The sequence below is a fragment of the Sminthopsis crassicaudata genome, chromosome 6 (assembly GCF_048593235.1).
Source record: "Sminthopsis crassicaudata isolate SCR6 chromosome 6, ASM4859323v1, whole genome shotgun sequence".
Classification (NCBI taxonomy): domain Eukaryota; kingdom Metazoa; phylum Chordata; class Mammalia; order Dasyuromorphia; family Dasyuridae; genus Sminthopsis; species Sminthopsis crassicaudata.
This window is the reverse complement of record NC_133622.1, coordinates 53,265,817-53,283,952: the sequence shown is the minus strand read 5'-3', so window position 1 is coordinate 53,283,952 and position 18,136 is coordinate 53,265,817. Positions and strand designations below refer to the sequence as shown.

The 18,136-nt window shown below is 34.0% G+C and overlaps 1 protein-coding gene across 2 annotated transcripts; it reads left to right on the top strand.

Moving 5' to 3' along the window:
* Positions 1–1,924: 1,924 nt before the first annotated feature.
* Positions 1,925–15,691, top strand: GNRHR (gonadotropin releasing hormone receptor). 2 transcript variants are annotated; one of them, XM_074273278.1, is made up of 3 exons: positions 1,925–2,446; positions 12,815–13,034; positions 15,447–15,691. In XM_074273278.1, the coding sequence occupies exons 1-3, from the start codon at positions 1,925–1,927 to the stop codon at positions 15,689–15,691; spliced, it is 987 nt and encodes a 328-aa protein (XP_074129379.1). The 2 variants fall into 2 exon arrangements, with proteins under 2 accessions (XP_074129379.1, XP_074129380.1); XM_074273279.1 differs by having other exon boundaries at positions 12,943–13,034; positions 15,447–15,582.
* The last annotated feature ends 2,445 nt before the right edge of the window (positions 15,692–18,136 follow it).

Below are 18,136 nucleotides of genomic sequence, written 5' to 3'. Positions count from 1 at the left end.
CATAAGTGGGGAACTCCCTCTATCATGACAGCCTAATCCATTTTTGGGAGATGTTTAATTCTTAGAAAGTTCTCCCCTGTGCTAGACTTTCTCCATATAATTCCCAACCATTAGTTTTAATTCTACCTTCTTCCCCCACAGAAATAAATTAATTCTTTTTTCCACATGGTAGCCTTTAAAATATCTAAAGACAGTTATCATTTCTTCTCTTAGACTTCTCTTCTCTAGACTAAACAAATCTAGCCACTTTCTCATATTGTTTTTTGAATGATTTGGTTTCCATACCCTTCACCATCCGGTAACACTCCTCTGACAAATACTAGTTTGTTAATGACTCTTAAAATGTAGTACCCAGAATAGAGATATGGTCTCACAACTAAGAGCATGCTTGTATTTTCAGTTTGCTCATTCTTGATGCTACCCTGCTATTAGCACTACATCCATCTTTTGTTTTTGTTTGGTTTTGTACCCACATAATTTCATTAGCTTCTGTGATTGTTTTCCTTCATCTCTGAAGAGGACCAATGAAATCCCAGGGAAGTCTTGACTTGTGAGTGAATTGGATTAAAGGCAGAATTTCACAGGGTCATCAGTCTCACTCTCACTTCTTGAATCATCAAAGCCCAGGGGAAGGACCAAAGTCGAGATGACTGGTTATGACCCAGGATGTAGTGGATAATTTTACTGTTTTGACAACTGACAAAAAGCTCTTAAGCACTGCACAGCACCTGCTTCGGTCACCATCACGGTCATTGAAACTAATTGTTCTTGTCTAGCTCTTTCACTAGAGAAAGTCTTCATATATTTTGAGTAGATATTTCCCTAACTCACCAACAGTTACCTTCAGCCTAGTTTAGCTCATCTATTAAGATAGTTTAATAGGATATGGCTACTGCACATGCTAAGCTTTTTGGAGACATAGGTAAGAATCAGGTGAACGTTAAAAGTATAGCCCTAAAAAGAGTTCAACAAACCCTCGTCCTGAACACCCATACACTTCATTAGCTTGCACTGACTTTCTGGTCAACTAAACACTATAGCTATCTTTAAGATAATGGCTCCTGAAATGAATTTCTCCTTATCCTATGTTTATGCCATTTATTTTTGGAAAGGTAATTTGAATAGTTTGCATATGTTGGTTGGTTGATTGGTTGCTATCCTTTGTACTTGAAGAGAAGCAAAATAATATCACAAGGTTAGAATCAAGTCACAGGTATCTGACTGTGGCTGGTCATATCAATATGAGCTCAGAATGCTCTGCCACAAGTCAGACACAATTAATCCCTATGAACATTTGGGAAAGTTTCTCTTAATTTTGCGCAACTCACATTTGGACCAGTTCAATTCTGCTTTGCTCAAAGAGCACAGAACCTTCTCTGACAGGGCATGCCATCCTGGGCAATCCTGTGCCAATGCCTCCTATGTCATACAATCAATTCCAGAGTTCTTAAGAGAGACCTTGAGAGTGTCCTTGTATAGCTTTTTCTCTACTGGACTGCCAGGTTTTAAATACACTTATTTTTCATCATTCCCATTTCATTCTTCATATATTCTTTATGCAACTAATATTCAATGATTTTTAAAACTAATATGATGAAATCAGTAAACTTTTAAAGTCAAAATAAAGCTTGAGTGCCTCCTATTCTGCTAGAGAGAAAAACAAAGCTAAATGAGACTTTAAAAGGGATTATCAAAGCCATCTGTTCTAATACTACAGTTACAGGTGACCCTCAGAAAGTGTTCAGCATTATCTGTTTTGGCACTTGTTTAGATTATATGCTCACTAAACAAGTTCACTGTGATCTTTCACATCAAGTCCAAAGTCTCTAGGGAACATAATTTGACACAGATCTATGCCAAGGGCATTTCCCTTTAGGTAAGACAGAATAAAACTCAAATCATAAGCAGAAGAGAACATACAGCTATGGCAAACAGAGCCTACCCTGAACAGGGGCAAACTCAGTGCTCAGTCATTAACAATAGCTTCCCAATGACACACAGGGATCTTCCCACCCTGACTTTGTCTGGCAAAATCCGGGTAATGGTCACCTTCTTCCTTTTCCTGATCTCTACAGTTTTCAATGCCTCCTTTCTAATAAAGCTGCAGAGGCAAACACAGAAGAAAGAAGAAATGAAGAAGCTCCCACGAATGAAGGTACTTCTTAAGCATTTGACACTAGCCAACCTGCTGGAAACCATGATAGTTATGCCGTTGGATGGGATATGGAATATGACTGTGCAGTGGTATGCTGGGGAGTTCTTGTGCAAAGCTCTCAGCTATCTAAAGCTTTTCTCCATGTATGCCCCTGCCTTCATGATGGTAGTGATCAGCTTGGATAGATTCTTGGCTATCACCAGACCTCTGACTATGAAGAGCAACACAAAGTTTGGACAGTCTATGATTGGCGTAGCCTGGTTTCTCAGTATTGTCTTTGCTGGGCCACAGGTAAACATCTCTTCTTGTTGGAGTAATGGGACTTATTAGAATATATATTATAATTTTTTTACCTAACATTCAGCCTCAAATTCCCTTAAAGTGCTAATCAATAGACCAATTGACCAATCAATTAATTGATAATATTAGTTACCATTCATGTAGCTTTTACATCTACTGTTTCACTTGATATTTTCAATAATCCTGTGAGGTTGATCCTATTGTTATCCTCAGTCTGTGAATAAGGAAAGGCTAAGTGAGGTTAAATGATACACAGTATTTGAAGCAAAGCATTGCTACTTGGATAAATGTGTTGGTACATGGATAAAATGGATATTATACCACAGGAAGTTCATGATTCACAGAGAGGAAGAGAATATAATTTAATACATGGAGTATTTTAAACTATATTCTTGTATATTTTGGGGTGAGGTAGGGGAAGGAGTTAGGAGTTTTCAGCTATCTAGGATTAACTTAAAAAGGAAAAGTAAAAATGGCAAGTTGTGAAATTTTTAATTTTTACCAGATTCTTAATTTTGGCTTTATAGGTGCTAGGCAAAAGTCCTACACCAACAATCTATGACTTGGGTAGGCCGATCTTGTTGCAGAGAACTAAGGTTAAGTTCTGAGTATCTAACTATTTAATTGACCTGAAGAATTTGATTTTTAGCACAAGATTTTCAATGAAGGCAATCAAAGCCAAATAGTGTGATTTTTTTCTGGAAAGTAGAAAAAACTCTTGCAAATAGTAAAGATTCTTAACCACAGGCAAGTTAGGTACTCTAATGAACTCAGGGTCCGAACCACAAATGAGCTAATCAGGATGTTCTCTATACATACTCCCACTCCCACTGAAAATCTTGAACTTCCTTGGCTGGGAAAAAAAAATATGTCTTTAAGAAAGAGGGATGCAAGGGGGAGCTAGGTGATGCAGTGGATAGAGCACCAGCCCTGAAGTCAGGAGGACCTGAGTTCAAATCTGACCTCAGACACTTAACACTTCTTAGCTGTGTGAACCTGGGTACCTCACCCCCAATTGCCTCAGCAAAAAAAAGAGAGAGAGAGAGAGAGAGAGAGAGAGAGAGAGAGAGAGAGAGAGAGAGAGAGAGAGAGAGAGAGAGAGACAGTCTGATCTTTAGCTATCTCAGTAAAGTAGGAATCCAGGTTTCCATACCATTTCTTGAACTTAACCTCTTAGGAAATCTAATGACTATGTCTCTAAATTTCACCCTAAGAGAGTAAGGATAAGATATTTCAGGGGCCAAATATAAGTATGATGAAATAAAAAAGAATAAAATTATTTTATTTCCTTGGAAAGGTAAAACTATCCTATGAAATACATGAATATGAATGAATTCCATCCATTCAATGGAAAAGTTGAAATTCTTTATTTGAAACCAGTTCATGAAAAGTTCCACGTCTTTGCTCCTGTAAAGGTACTCAGTGACTTGTTAGTTGGTTGGTCTTGATGCAGAAAAAAATGAAATATTTATTGGACTCCAACTTACTGGTATCCTTCTTGCTCTAAGTCTGTGTTCCCATATTCCCAACAGTCTGCTAAGTAGTAAGGAGAAGGTCCCCTTCTTCAAGTTTACAATTCAGTTGAGGAGTGAGAACTAACACACACGGAGTTATTAGAGGATAACTCCTATCCTAATTTTATGGAGTGATGCTTTAGAAAAATTAGGATAGCAGCAATATAATTAATAAGAAAGAATTTTTAAAATACCCACCATATACAAAGTAATAGCCGCTAGGTGGCACAATGGATAGAGCACTGGGCCTGGAGTCAAAAAGAATCATCTTTCTAAGTTCAAATCTGGACTCACATCCTTATTAGCCTGAGCAAGTCATTTAAATCTGATTGCCTCAGTTTCCTCATCTGTAAAATGAACTAGAGAAAAAATGGCAAGTCACTGTACTATCTCTGCCAAGAAAACCCCAAATGGGGTCAAAAAGAGTCAGACACAACTGAGCAATAAATGTATAAAGCAGGGCTTTAGGGATACAAGGACAAAGATAAAGAACAATCCTTTTCCTCAATGAGCTTAAATTCTACTGAGATACAGAATTAAATGGAGAGGAAGAACATCAGAGAGACTGTTTAGGAAAATGTAATAATTTTATAAATCATGAGGCCTCTGACTAATGACAGTTGGAATAGAAATGATAGAGAAATTTATATTCTGAAAAAAGGAACAATAAGATGTCTTGACAGTAAAATATCTTGATTTATAAAAAACAAGGAAATTGAAAATGACTCCAAGGTTAATAAGATAGAAAACTGGGGAAATGATGACATCTCTGCATGAAATGGAGAAGTTGAACGGGGAACCTAATTTGGAGGTTAAGGTAAAAAAGCTGATGAGTTTGTTTGAAAACACACTGATCTTGCTGTGACTGCTAAACATTCAAGAATAGACATCCTGTAGGCAGTTGGAAGTACAAGATTAGTGTTCAACTGAAATTCCAAATCTGAATAAAAGTATACAATTGCTGTATGATGTATTACTAAGATTTGCCTTGTATCCACAACAGGGCCAATTTCTGTTTTCTCTGTATGTATATATATGTGTGTGTGTGTGTGTGTGTGTGTGTGTGTGTGTGTGTGTGTGTGTGAATACATAGATTAACAGGAAGGAAACTAATCAGGGCAAGTCAAGTTTGTATAGAGAAAATAGAAAAAAAAATGATCCTTTTGTTAGACATGTGGTAAAAGTTAATATCACACATGATACAGTGTCCAAGATGTTATCAAGATAGATTCTCCATTCATCAGCACAGATAACAATCTATCCACATCCTCACTATCTTGGGATTCTTTCCAGAGATTACCATGATTACCTGTGTATCTACACAAAGATCTGGAGGCCTTCTTCTACTTCTTTTGCAATATTTAATGTATACCCATACAGCATTTGGTTTGTCAGAATATGACTACCCCACCTCTAATTTTTCTTTTTTTTTTAAATAGTAAACTATATATTATAAAATATATGCTATAAAAATATACTATAAAATAATCATATCTTATGATCATTGCTTTAGCCTAAGTCAGTGTGAAACGAAAAGATCAGGGCTGGGTACTGAGTACAAAAAAAAAAAAAAAAAAAATACCATCATTCTATTTTCTAAAGATCTTTTCCCAAGAGCATATATATAAAATATTGATTTAAGTGAATCACAAAATCTTTATATGTTGAAAAGATTACCCATATATTCATAAATCTGAATGGCAAAAAGGAAATAAATAAACTGATTTTAAAATTTAGTAATGTGTAGAATCTTTCCTAGGTAATCTATGTGTATTTTTAAAGGATTACAATCCTTGATTGCATTAGAAAAAATATTCTGATTAAAAGATAAGTCTGCCTTTACTGAAGAGTTTTCAGTGACTCAATTCAGGAGGCAGAAGTTAAGAAAGCTCATTTATAAACTTTGATATATAACCAATATATGTCTCACCACATTCTATAACTATGCTCTCTGAGAATGACCCATTCTTATATATTTGTAACTGGTATAACTACTTAAACTTTTCCCTTCTAATGTTGGGTTTTTCATCTATTCCTTGTGTGCTATTTATTTGTAGCCATACCAAACAGAGAATTAGGAGATTACATTTAGTTTTTGTCTTGGTTTCACCAAACTTCTTGTTGTTCAGTCATTTTCAGTTGTGTTTGACTTTTTGTGACACCATTTGGGGTTTTCTTGGCAAAGATACTGGGGTGATTTGCCATTTTTTTCTCAATTTACTTTACAGATGAGGAAACTGAGGTAAAGGCTAAGTGTCTTGGTGAGGGTCACACAGCTTGTGTCTGATGCCAGATTTTAATACATGAATCATCTTCCTGACTCCAAACCCAGAACCTTGGGCACTGCACCATCTAGCTGCCCTTTTACTAAATTACAATTGCAGTAATACAAAACTGACACCTGCCTCCCATTTTGTCTGGATTCCTGCACCCACAACTCCCAAAACTCAATCTCTATATTGGTGGTGACTTTGAATGGTCTGATGGTTTCAGAAGTCTCGGTAGCTGGTAGGTTTAGGAAAACAAGGCAAACAAAATTAAGTATGAAAATAAATAGCTGAGACCAAAAATCAAATCAATCTAAGTGTTGTATATCTCAAAATTCCTAAGACCTTCATAATCAATGACAAGGAAGTTTGGCCAGTCCAGTCCAGTTTACTTCTATCCAAGTAGCCTCCGTTTCACTCACTCTGAAAAGCTCTACTTACTAGGACAAACCAAGATAACAACTGGAATGTAATTAGATGTGGATCTGATTTAAAACAATCTGTTAGTAGGCTGATGAAGGATAAAGTACTTTCTGAACTAGGTATGTCCATATCTAATTCAAAATTAGATCCTTTAAAGTTAGTCATTTTAAAACCACAAGAGACAGAAGAAGTATTTGGGGAAAAAATGACATTACTTTATCTATATTGATGGGAAGCATTATCTCGTGACAGCTTTAACTATCCAGGCTAATGTGGGCCTACAGGCAAAAGTAGTGAGTCATCGTTAGTATTTAAGCTAAAAATGTGTGAAAATATGTTTTCATGGAGTTTACATGGTCATAAGTTGGTACATCAGGGTAGCAGTTAGAACATTAAAAATATTACACAAGAATTAATTGAAAGAACATCTCTACTCCTCCCCTTCGTTCTTCTAATTCAGGTCATCATATCTAAGCTGTAAAAACTTCCTAACAGTCTCCCTGCTCTAGGTCTGTCTCCTCAACTCTACAGCATATTCTTTACAAAGATCTGACCATATCAACTTGCTCAAAAAATAAAACAAAACTAATAAACAAAAAACAATCTTTCAGTGGGGTATGTGAATTCAATGGAATATTACTTCACCATAAGAACTGTTAAGTATGGAATTCATAGAAACATGGGAATGTGAACACAGTATCATAAGAACAATATATACAATACACAATTATCATGCAAATGAAAATAAAATTAAAAGGAAGCTAAATTCAGACCAGATGATGAAACACACTCTCCTTTCTTAAGGGAGGTGGGAGACTATCAGTATGGAATGTCCCATCTCTAAATGCAATGGTTGGCAATCAGTTTTACTTGACTGTTTTGCTTTGTGACAAGGGAGGGTTCTTTTCATGGGATAGGTATTATTAGATAGCAATGGTACTTTTAAAAGCATCATTTTTTTTATTTGGTGGCACCTTAGTACCCACAAATACAAACTCCTTAAGCTTTTAGGCCCTCTATAATAGGTTCTCATTCCCACCTACCATTTCAGCCTTATTTTATACAACTTTTCAAAAAGTTTATATTATAGGGAAATTGGACTTTCCATCTGCTCCCTAATCCAGTTCTCCATTTTTATAATGCACGCTCTCCTCATCTCTACTTCACAGCATCATTGTCTGTAAGGCTCAGCTCTGGTACCACTTCCACTTTTTAGCCTTCCCTAAGCACACACCTTCTCCTACCCCCTTCTCCACCCCCATTAGGGTCCTCTACCTTTTCAATTTCCTCTATATTGTATTTATTTGCGCATATGTTGAAACAGATTCCCAACACACATTTCCTACCCAATAGAATAAGATCTCCTTGAGAATATCTAGGGATTATTTATTTTTTGTCTTTGTATTCCTCCAGCATATTTGCCTTATATTGACACCAAATAAAATGTTGTTAAATTGCTATTTTGGAGAAGCAAAGGATGAGGTTGGTGATGTTACATGATATCTGTTCTCAAGTATCTGAAGGGCTATTATGTGGAAGAAGGATCTGACTTGCTCTGCTCCTCCCCTCTCCCCCCCCCAAAAAAAGAACTAAGAATGATGGTTAGAAGTTGCAAAGAAGCAACCTGGGGCTATATAGAAAGAACTATACAGAAGAATAGGCCACACTGGGACTAGACTGCCCTTTTTGGCAGGCCCTCAAGAGGAGTCTGAATGATCTCTTTGGGGGAATTTTGTAGATGAAACTTGTGTCGGTATGGATTACACTAAAGGCTCTTTGAGGCCCTGACAACTCTGACATACTGTGATTCTGAAAAGTATAATTTTCTGAGATGACATTTTGAGGGAAAATCCATAGATACAGTTCCTTTTTTTCTGAGTAAAAAAGATAAAAGTACAGATTTCTAAATCATGGAAGGATGACAGAAGAGGACCAACTCTGATAGAGTTGGCCCAGGGAATAAAGGAAGTAGAAACATGAAAAAAATAAGTGAAATTAGAAAAAAAAATAAACTACTACCACTAGAGTAAATTACAAGCTAAACTAATTCCCTAGCCTCCCTTAACAAAATCTACAGAAATTTTCACAAAAGAACCTTAGATTTGAAGTCAAAACACCAGGGGTTAAATAACAGTTCAGCTATATACTACTTATGTGATTGAGGACCTCATATATATAAAAAAATTGATACCATGTGATAAGAATTTCCTCTTCTCCTATAATCCTTGTTTCACTCAGACATCTTCCCTACTCCCTCCTTCATTTCAACCTTGGACGAAGAAGTGGTCTTTCTCTGTGCCAAAGTCAACCTCTCTACAAGTACTCATCTCTCATCTTTTCTAGCAGATTGCCCACATGATCATCTCCACTCTTCTTTACCTTCAACTCTCTGGGAATTAATGACCCTTATCCTTATATCTACAAATATGTACTCTATGTCACCTCCACTCTCACTTTATCTTACCATTCTGTAATAGAAAGATAATCTCCTTATCTCTCCTTGCCTTCATGGTCAATATCCTAGAGGACTAAATTTCAAAATAATAAAAAAATTAAAAATACCACCTAAAAAATAAAACATGGATACCTTGAATTATGAAATAAGTAAATGTTTCCCTGAAAGACAAAATGTGTTAGATTCAAAATATATTAGTATACAAATAATTAAGAACTTAAATAAAAGTAATAAAAATTCATAAATGAGCCACAAAATTGGTACTGTTCTTCAAAGTCACTATCTTCTAGTATATTTTCATTATGATTTTAGTAACTATAAAAGAGGGGTCCATGTTGTTCAAGGTGATTTTTCAAAATTCCAGTTCCAAGATATTAAGCTAGTCTGTTTTAGAGTATGTAAATATACTTACATCTGAGAACTAATGGAAATAAACAAAAAAATAATAAGATGTTTTCTATTTTTCAAAGTAATAACCCATTTATACCAACAAGGGTGTCAAAATAAAGCTAAAATTTTGAGCTTTGTTGTAAGACAATAAAAATTATGAATGAATATATATATATATGTATATATACATATATACATATATATGTATATATGTAAATGAAAATTTCTCTCCCAAATTACAGGGAAATCCAGTTAGTTTTCTCTACACAGAAAAAAAGGAAAGGAAGGAAGAGAGGGAAGGAGGAAGAATGAAAGAGAGGAAAGAAAGAAAGGAAGGAAAGAAGGCTATAAGAAAGGGAGGGAAGGAAGATGGGAGGAAGTGAACTAGATGAAGTATCATTTTCATCTTGATGTTAACACTAATACTGTGATCACTGGTCTCCCTCTAGTGGGTCATATTAGTAATTGATTTGTTTTGTTTTTAGTTAAAAATAGCTCTTAACTCTTGTGTTTTTTATTTTAACGTCATAAATCAGGACTTAAATGACAGAAAAAAATTGTATTCTTCTTCTTACTCAGGGCCTGCTTCCTCATCTATAAAATAAAAAGGTCATATCTCTAAGGTCTCTTCCAGTTGAGAAGTTTTTGATTCTTAAAGCACACAAAACTTTGGCATTCATTTAAAAATTGATACTAGATGTTAGCTTAAAAAGACTTGAAAGGCAAATGTGAATATATATTTACTTGCCATATTTACCAAAACAGAAGCACTGGCCAAAATAAAGAAAAAGAAAAAAGTTCAGGAATTGTTACAAGCTTAATGTAAAAATTGGGACTAATCCAATGATTTCACTGGCATAAAGAACTCTTTCCATGTGAAGAAACTTCCTCTACTTAAGCCAGTGCTTTAGAAAGTTTTCTAGATCACTTAGAAGTTAATTTGCTTGCCTAGGACACAGACAGTATGTCAGAAGTGGGATTTGAAACTTGATCTCTCTTAACTTTGAGGTTAGCTCTCTATCCATTTCAGTGCTCCTCAAACTTTTAAAATAGGGGGCCAGTTCACTGTCCCTTAGACTGTGGGAGGGCCAGACTATAGTGAAAACAAAAACTCACACTCTGTCTCCGCCCCTCAGCCCCTTTGCTATAACCCTCATAAATGTCCTCAGTGGGCCGCATCTGGCCCGCGGGCTGTAGTTTGAGAACCTCTGCATTAGATGTTAAGATATATTAGGAGACCTATTGGGAGTGTTTAATGTAAACAGAAAAAAAATCCAAAATTCACCCCCAAAAAATTTAAATTACTACCAGCCCCACCATACAGAAGCTTTAAAAAAAAATCACTATGTACATAAAATCAGTTAACATATCTTGCTTCTTATATTCCTCCTCCTATTCCTGATGCATCTTTGCCTCTCTGCCTACAAAGTCTGTCCTCACTCCAATCTATCCTCCATTCAGCCACCAAAGTGATTTTCCTAAAGCAATGGTCCAATCATGTCATCCCTTCTATTTAATAAACTCCAGTAGCTTCCCATTGCCCCATGGAACAGAAAGAGTTCTCCCTTTGGCATTCAACGATATAACCTACCCACTTCCTAGAGTTCCAATATTCTTAAACCTTACTTTCTGACACATACTCTTTGATCTAGTGAAACTGGCCTCCTGGCTGTTCCATGAACAAGACACTCCATCTCTCTGCTCGGGGCATTTTCTCTATCTCCAAAGCTTAAAACATTCTCATTCCTCTGCTCCAAATACTGACCCCCCCTGGCTCCCTTACAAAGTTTCAAATAAAATTGCTCCTTCTAAAGAAAGCCTTTTTCAACCACTCAATTCCAGTGCTTTCCTTCTGTTGATTATTTTCTATTTATTCTGTATATAACTTGCTTCGTATATATATATTTGCTTATTGTTGCCCCCAATTAGATTGTGAGCTCCTTGTCTCTCTTTTGCCTCTTTTATATCTCCAGAATTAATTACAATGCCTGGCATATAACAATTGTTTAATAAATGTAAACTGATTTTAGCAGAAACAGCTGGTAATGCAGGAAATAAATGACTGAGTCACACAATAACCTGTGTGATCCTGGGTTATTGATTCATTTAATCTGTTTGCCTCAGTTTCCTCAACTGTAAAATATAAACACTAATAACACCTACTTTGTAGGTTGTTGTAAGGATAAAATGACAATATTTGTATTTTTTAAAGCACTTAGCACAGTGCCTGGCATATAGTAGAGTCTATGTAAATACTTATTCCACTTTCCTTCCCCTTTTTTGTTTGGATTTACTAGGCATCTGGGTATTGGAAAGAATAAATGATAAGAATGAGTACTCTGAGAATCTCGATTTCAAGTGGATGATGGTACTCTCACAGTAATAACATGGAGCATTTGGAATTAAAAACAACAGTAACAGCTATGGATATGAGTAGGAAGATCAGACATCTCTGTAAAAGGGGTCAGAAGAAATGGAGAACAAATAAAATTCAATACACCTAATATTTTCAAACACTGTTTGCAAACTGAATGAACTCATGTTGATCCATTCCATCACTTTAAAAATGACAAATTAGAAAACAACCTTGGCTATACTTATTCATACATTTCTCCAACTTATTGGATTTTCCTTTGCAAAAATTAATTAAGGGTATTTAGATGATACCTTAATTAATGATATTTGGATAGTACATTAAGGTTTATAAAGCTATAGATATAGATATAATCTGATTTGATCCATGTAACAATCCTATAAGTAGCTGCTATTGTGGTCTACATTTTATAGATGAGAAAAGTAAATCCTAGAGAGGTGTTATAATTTCTAATGATCACATTTTGAAATAGCGACAAAGCTAGTAGAACTAGACAAGTATAGAACTCAGATCTTTGAGGCTTTAGGCCCGGGATTTCCTTTATGGCACCACATGATTGGTGTAAGCATATATATCATATGATCTAGTTACAACCATGTCTGAAGCATCTTTTCTCTTATTCCTCATAATCACAAGGAATTTTGCCTGAGCAATCTGAAATTTGTTTTTAAATATCCTTCCTGATTATTATCTGAGTCAATCTGTTTCCAAATCGCAATAAATTACCTACAAAGTTCCTTCTCATTCACAATTAGCCTTTAACTTCTTTGAAAATGACATCAGATGATCGTTTTAAATAAAACATAATCATCTGTGGAGTTAATTTTAGCAAGTGCATTTTAAAGGTGAGGTACAAGACATTAAAAGAAAGCTTTCAGGAAGAAAATATAACCTGGGAAAGCCAGACCACCTTTTATTTTTAATTCCTTTCTACAGTTGTACATTTTCAGGATGATCTATGTAAAGGATAACTCCGGACAGACAGGAATCTTTTCTCAATGTGTGACACACTGCAGTTTTCCAGAGTGGTGGCAGGAGGCTTTCTATAACCTCTTGACCTTTAGCTGCCTGTTCATCATTCCTCTTCTCATCATGCTTGTGTGCAATGCGAAAATCATCTTCACCTTGACACAGGTCCTTCATCAGGATCCCCAGGGTATGTTCTCTTTACAATTTTTCTATATCTTAAACACACAGTCGTTGAACAGGTGCAATCAGTATTGAATTGGCCAATTAAATGCCATCCAGCTCCACCACAGACAAGATCAAAGCCTGCCTTACCTCTGTGTGGCAGCTCTTCCAGGATTTTTCTCTCCAACCATGATTACTTACTCCTCCAGAACTCCCATTTCCTGGCTAAAAGGGCTGTTCTTTCAGATTGAGATGTAGCACCAGGAACTCACTTACTTAAAAGTTACTTTCTGATTTGTACCCTAGTTTGACTGTTAAGTCTCCATTCTAGTAAAAATTTACAAATTAGACATATTTCTGGAAATAACCAAAATATTACCTATAGTCTTATAGATAATAAAATGAGGAAAACTCTTCTGCTTCACATTCAAAATTCTATAATTCAGCAACATAAGTTTTGTAGACTTTTATATGAAAGGAAAATATTATTGAATATATAATTTGCCTATTATCCCTGAAAAAACCACAATGACAGTTATTCTTCTGAAAACTAATGTTATAATATTTGTTAATTTATGAATATATGACACCAAGAAGATGTTTTGTTGAGCAATGAAATAATAATTATCTTTGGTAATACTTTAACAGAAGATTGTATTGCAAATAGTGCTAGAGAGACTGCACTTTCAGTAGAAAAAAAATTTTAATAAGTTTTTTGTTTTTCAAAATGCATGCAAAGATAGTTTTCAACATTTACCTTTGTAAAACCTTGTGTTCCAAGTTTTTCTCCTCCCTCCCATAAATAGCAAGTAATCTAATATAGATTAAACATGTGCAATTCTTAAGAGAAAATATTTTTAGAAAGTATTTTATTTCAGTAATTTGAAGCTGCTGTCCTGAGACACTTTCTGCTCCCACCCTATATAAATGTAATTTTTATCTTTCCAGATGGTGAATGTGAAAATGTTTTTTAATCAAACTTTCTTCCCTCCACATTATCCCACTCTTCAATTATGTTGGTCTGCAATGCTAGAATCATTTTCATCTTATCATAACTCCTCATCAGAATAGAGTTCTTCCTTTCATAATTTCTGTACCATAGGGGCTAAAAAATAAAGAAATGAAATCACTAAGGTTTATTTCCTGTTTGAACGAAGGAATTGAAAATGAAGAGATGGACCATTGCAGAGAAAGTTAAAAGTCAGTAGAGAGATAGGAGACATGAAACAACAGTTAACAAAATAGAGCCTGAATTTCCTCATGTGGTGTTTTGGTTCTCAGGTTAGATCCCTAAGCTGAAACAGATGCTTTTTCCCTCGTTGTGCTTTATATTGTACATATCTTTCTATTTCTTACAGGAAAAATAAATAGTTTTGTTTATAGTCCATAACACTGTAAACTCAAAACAAAAAAAGGCTATCTCACAGTTATCATTCATCTCTTCAAAAAGTGTATATGGAACATCCATAAAGTGAAAAACAACATATCTTCTTTAAAGTGCCATGTGGATTTTTCCATGACTTCTGGACTCAATGCTATCTTAGAATGTCCTTAAAAGGTCCTGTGAATAATTAGAAAGCAGAATTAGAAAGTGTCTCTCAAATAGCAGGAAAAGAGTGAGGCAGGAAAGTATTTTCTTCATATTGTTATTTCTTAGACCAATCAGACATAAAGCATTATTGTGCTTTTTATTATTCATTTATTGTTAATTAGTTAACTAACTGATTAATACTTGCTCCCAAAAATGACCTGTCTTAATAGATCTATTTTGAAATCAGTTTCACAAGAATCAAATGCTGAGTTGCTAAAAATGTATTCTTTTCTGCCTATGCCTTCTTTTCACTAAAATATACATGAATAAGAAATTGTGAAAAGGATATTTTCTTGAGTATAGGAATAATTTTCCTTGAGAGACTCAAACTATGTTATTTTCTTCAATTATAAAAATCGGTTTAAAATGGAAATGTGTCCTTTAACACTGAAATTCAAGACCATTTCAAAGCTATAGTTTGATTCCTTAAAAATTAAGTCCTAAACTTAATTAGCCTGACTTTTTAAAAAACACCAAATAGTTAAGGTTCTCCCGACTTTAAAAGGTATGTTACTAGTAAATAGAAAATGTTCAATGTAAAGAGACCAATCAGTGTAATCAAATACAAAATAAGTTTGGACAAGATCACAAATTTTAAGAATGCTATGAAATTTAACCTTTTTTTACATTTTATATGACATTAGGAAAACTGAAATAAAAAGATACTTTTCAAAAAAAGGGGTGTTATTGTTATTATTTAAAATAGACTTAGCTAATGGGAAAGGTTTTTTTCCCCTTTTGGGATTAGCTGTGTTGTTTTAGATTGTATCATTTCTTTTTGAGGGTTTTTTTTTTATATTAATGAAAATGAAATATGCCTTTCCCCTCTCCCCTTTTTTTTAATAGACCTGCAACTGAATCGATCAAAGAACAATATCCCAAGAGCACGTTTGAGGACACTAAAGATGACTGTAGCTTTTGCTACTTTATTCACTGTCTGCTGGACTCCCTATTATGTTCTGGGAATCTGGTATTGGTTTGATTCAGAAATGTTGAACAGAGTATCTGATCCAGTAAGTCATTTCTTTTTTCTCTTTGGTTTATTAAATCCATGCTTTGATCCACTTATATATGGATATTTTTCTCTCTAATTTTATTTATCTACATAGAAGATATAGAAAAAAGAGAGAAGCAATTAGTCATGATAAATAAGAATATAAATTTTAGGAATATAGCTGTTCACATATTAACATAGTGGCCTTCACAAACCATATCTCTCTCCCTTTTTCTTCTAGAAGGCTTTGTCAAAATTCCAATTAGAAGAAATACTCAATTCTACATATTCTAGTTTGATTTTCTTTCTCTTCTAATATAGATTTACAGATATTAAAGAGAAAACTCAATAAAGTTTTGTCTTCTGCCTTAGTCATGTGTCTATGAAACAGTTCAAAACTTAATTTTAGGTTTAAGTAAAATGAAACTTTGGAGAGTTATAAACAATTAATTATGTGTGGTTTGTTTCTTTTAGCTTCTCCCAATGATTTATCTTTTTGAAAGTTTGTCAGCAACATCATAATCCAAGTGGGATGGTCATTCCACAAAATAGCCAAATTTCTAAGTTTCAGTTCTGATATTTAATGTTGCATTTAAGAAAAATGAATAACTATTTCCAGATATTTTCAGCAGAAATAAAAGGCAATATCTTATCACAGGAATGCAAATCCTGTTAAAATACCTGTTAGAAGACTTGTAGAAATGACCTGTTAAAAGAAGGAAGGGAAGAGAAAAAAAAAAAAAAAAGCATGTATATATAATCTACTCTGTGCCAGGCACTGCGTCTTAAGAACTTTTTTATAAATATTATCCCATTTGATCCTTCATGAAGTATTTTGCTCCTCTAATTACAAGGAAACAAAGAATTATCATTTTTTTGGCTATATTATCTCCTTCTGGAAGATGACAGTATCTTGCCAGTAATACAGTCAATAGGACCTATTCATACCCTAATCCTAATTTTAAGATGCTCTAATTTTATTGGTGAAATCAAATTTATCAATAGATACCACATGATGTCAATAAATATCACAAGTCTATATTTTTTTCTCTTTGAGTGCAAGACATATCTTTAAGCAAAAAAATAAACTGCTTTATATCCATGTTTTCCCAGCTTAATAAAGCTATGAAAGGTTCTCTTAATTTTCTTCAATGATATATTATTGAATAACAAAATCATCTTAAAGAGCTGTGAATTTATCAGAAGTAAAAATAAAACATTTCTTGGATTGTATAATCTATTAGAGCATCAATAATAATTAATAAGATCCAATAATAGTATGTCATTTATACGACAAAAGTAAGTTTTGAGTGTATCATGTATTTCTATAAATACAAAAAAAATCACCTATATGGAGATTCTGAATAGCCCTTTTAAAATACAGTAAAAGTATCTAAAACACAGATACTTAAAACATATACTTCCAAAATTATTGGTTTTAACTTCACCATCTTCATAAAATTAAAAAGAAACCTACTTATGTAACACAATGGCCAATTATTTGTACACCAATATCTAAAAAAAACTCATTATAATGGAGAGAATAATTATAAGGCAAAAAGATGGTTTGATATTCCAAAGCAAATTTCCAAGGAGACAGAAATAATATATTCTGTGTAGGTTATAAAGGTCAAAGGAGACATTACGATTTGTAAAGAAGTTCTTAATTGATAGCCTTGCCTTAATTGTTATACTTCATGTGTATTTATGATGACTCCTCTTTTATTCAAGATCATATACACAAAGGAACAAATTACTCACAGCTGAAAAAATAAATGGAAAGAGGCTGAATGGATATATTTAATAGGCATAAGAATATATTACAAAAGATTAAAAATAAAGACAATTATTTTAATGATTTTTAAACTAATAAAAAAACCTTCAAATTCATTTTGGATGCTACCTAGAACAATAAGAGTAACCTCAATTCTTCCCTAGTTTAATTACTGAATGGGCATTGCTTCAGGCAAACTGAGACCTGTTAAAGATCTTGGCTTAACAGGACCACATCTCGCACTGCAATCAGGGCCATCTCAAGTCATCCTGATTTTTATCTTGCCACTGATATCAGATGGCTCCACTAGAGAGAGTGGCTTTGCATAGCCCTCCTTCAATTAAACATAATTCATGGGTATGATACAGTATGACCTCCCTAATGTCATGGTCCTTTTTGGGAACAAAAAAAAAAAAAAACAAACAATAACCCCTACTCTGCTTATTTCTGTCACCAATGAAGTAAAACGTTCCTACCCATTTTTTTCTGAATGTCTGAACAAATGTACATCTCCACATAACCAAAACAATGGCTTGATCTAAATAATTATGATTAAATCAGATCAGAATTAAAACCTTGAATTTCTCAAATTTTTCAACAATAATTTTAATACATTTACCTAATACTGTTTTCTCTTCTAATTTCTTTTAGTTATTCCTAATCATCCTTTTAATAATCTACATTATATGATATTGTTCTATGTAATCTTTATTGAATAAACTTTAAAGCACTAAAAAAGCACATTATAACCATATGTGGAGTGAAACC

What these genes read in the sequence shown, in the direction of transcription:
- GNRHR (XM_074273278.1), top strand. Translation starts at nt 1,925, where the DNA reads ATGGCAAACAGAGCCTACCCTGAACAGGGGCAAACTCAGTGCTCAGTC. An exon ending in TTGTCTTTGCTGGGCCACAG is followed by an intron (nt 2,447 to 12,814) that starts GTAAACATCTCT and finishes TCCTTTCTACAG; the next exon opens with TTGTACATTTTCAGGATGAT. An exon ending in CCTTCATCAGGATCCCCAGG is followed by an intron (nt 13,035 to 15,446) that starts GTATGTTCTCTT and finishes TTTTTTTAATAG; the next exon opens with ACCTGCAACTGAATCGATCA.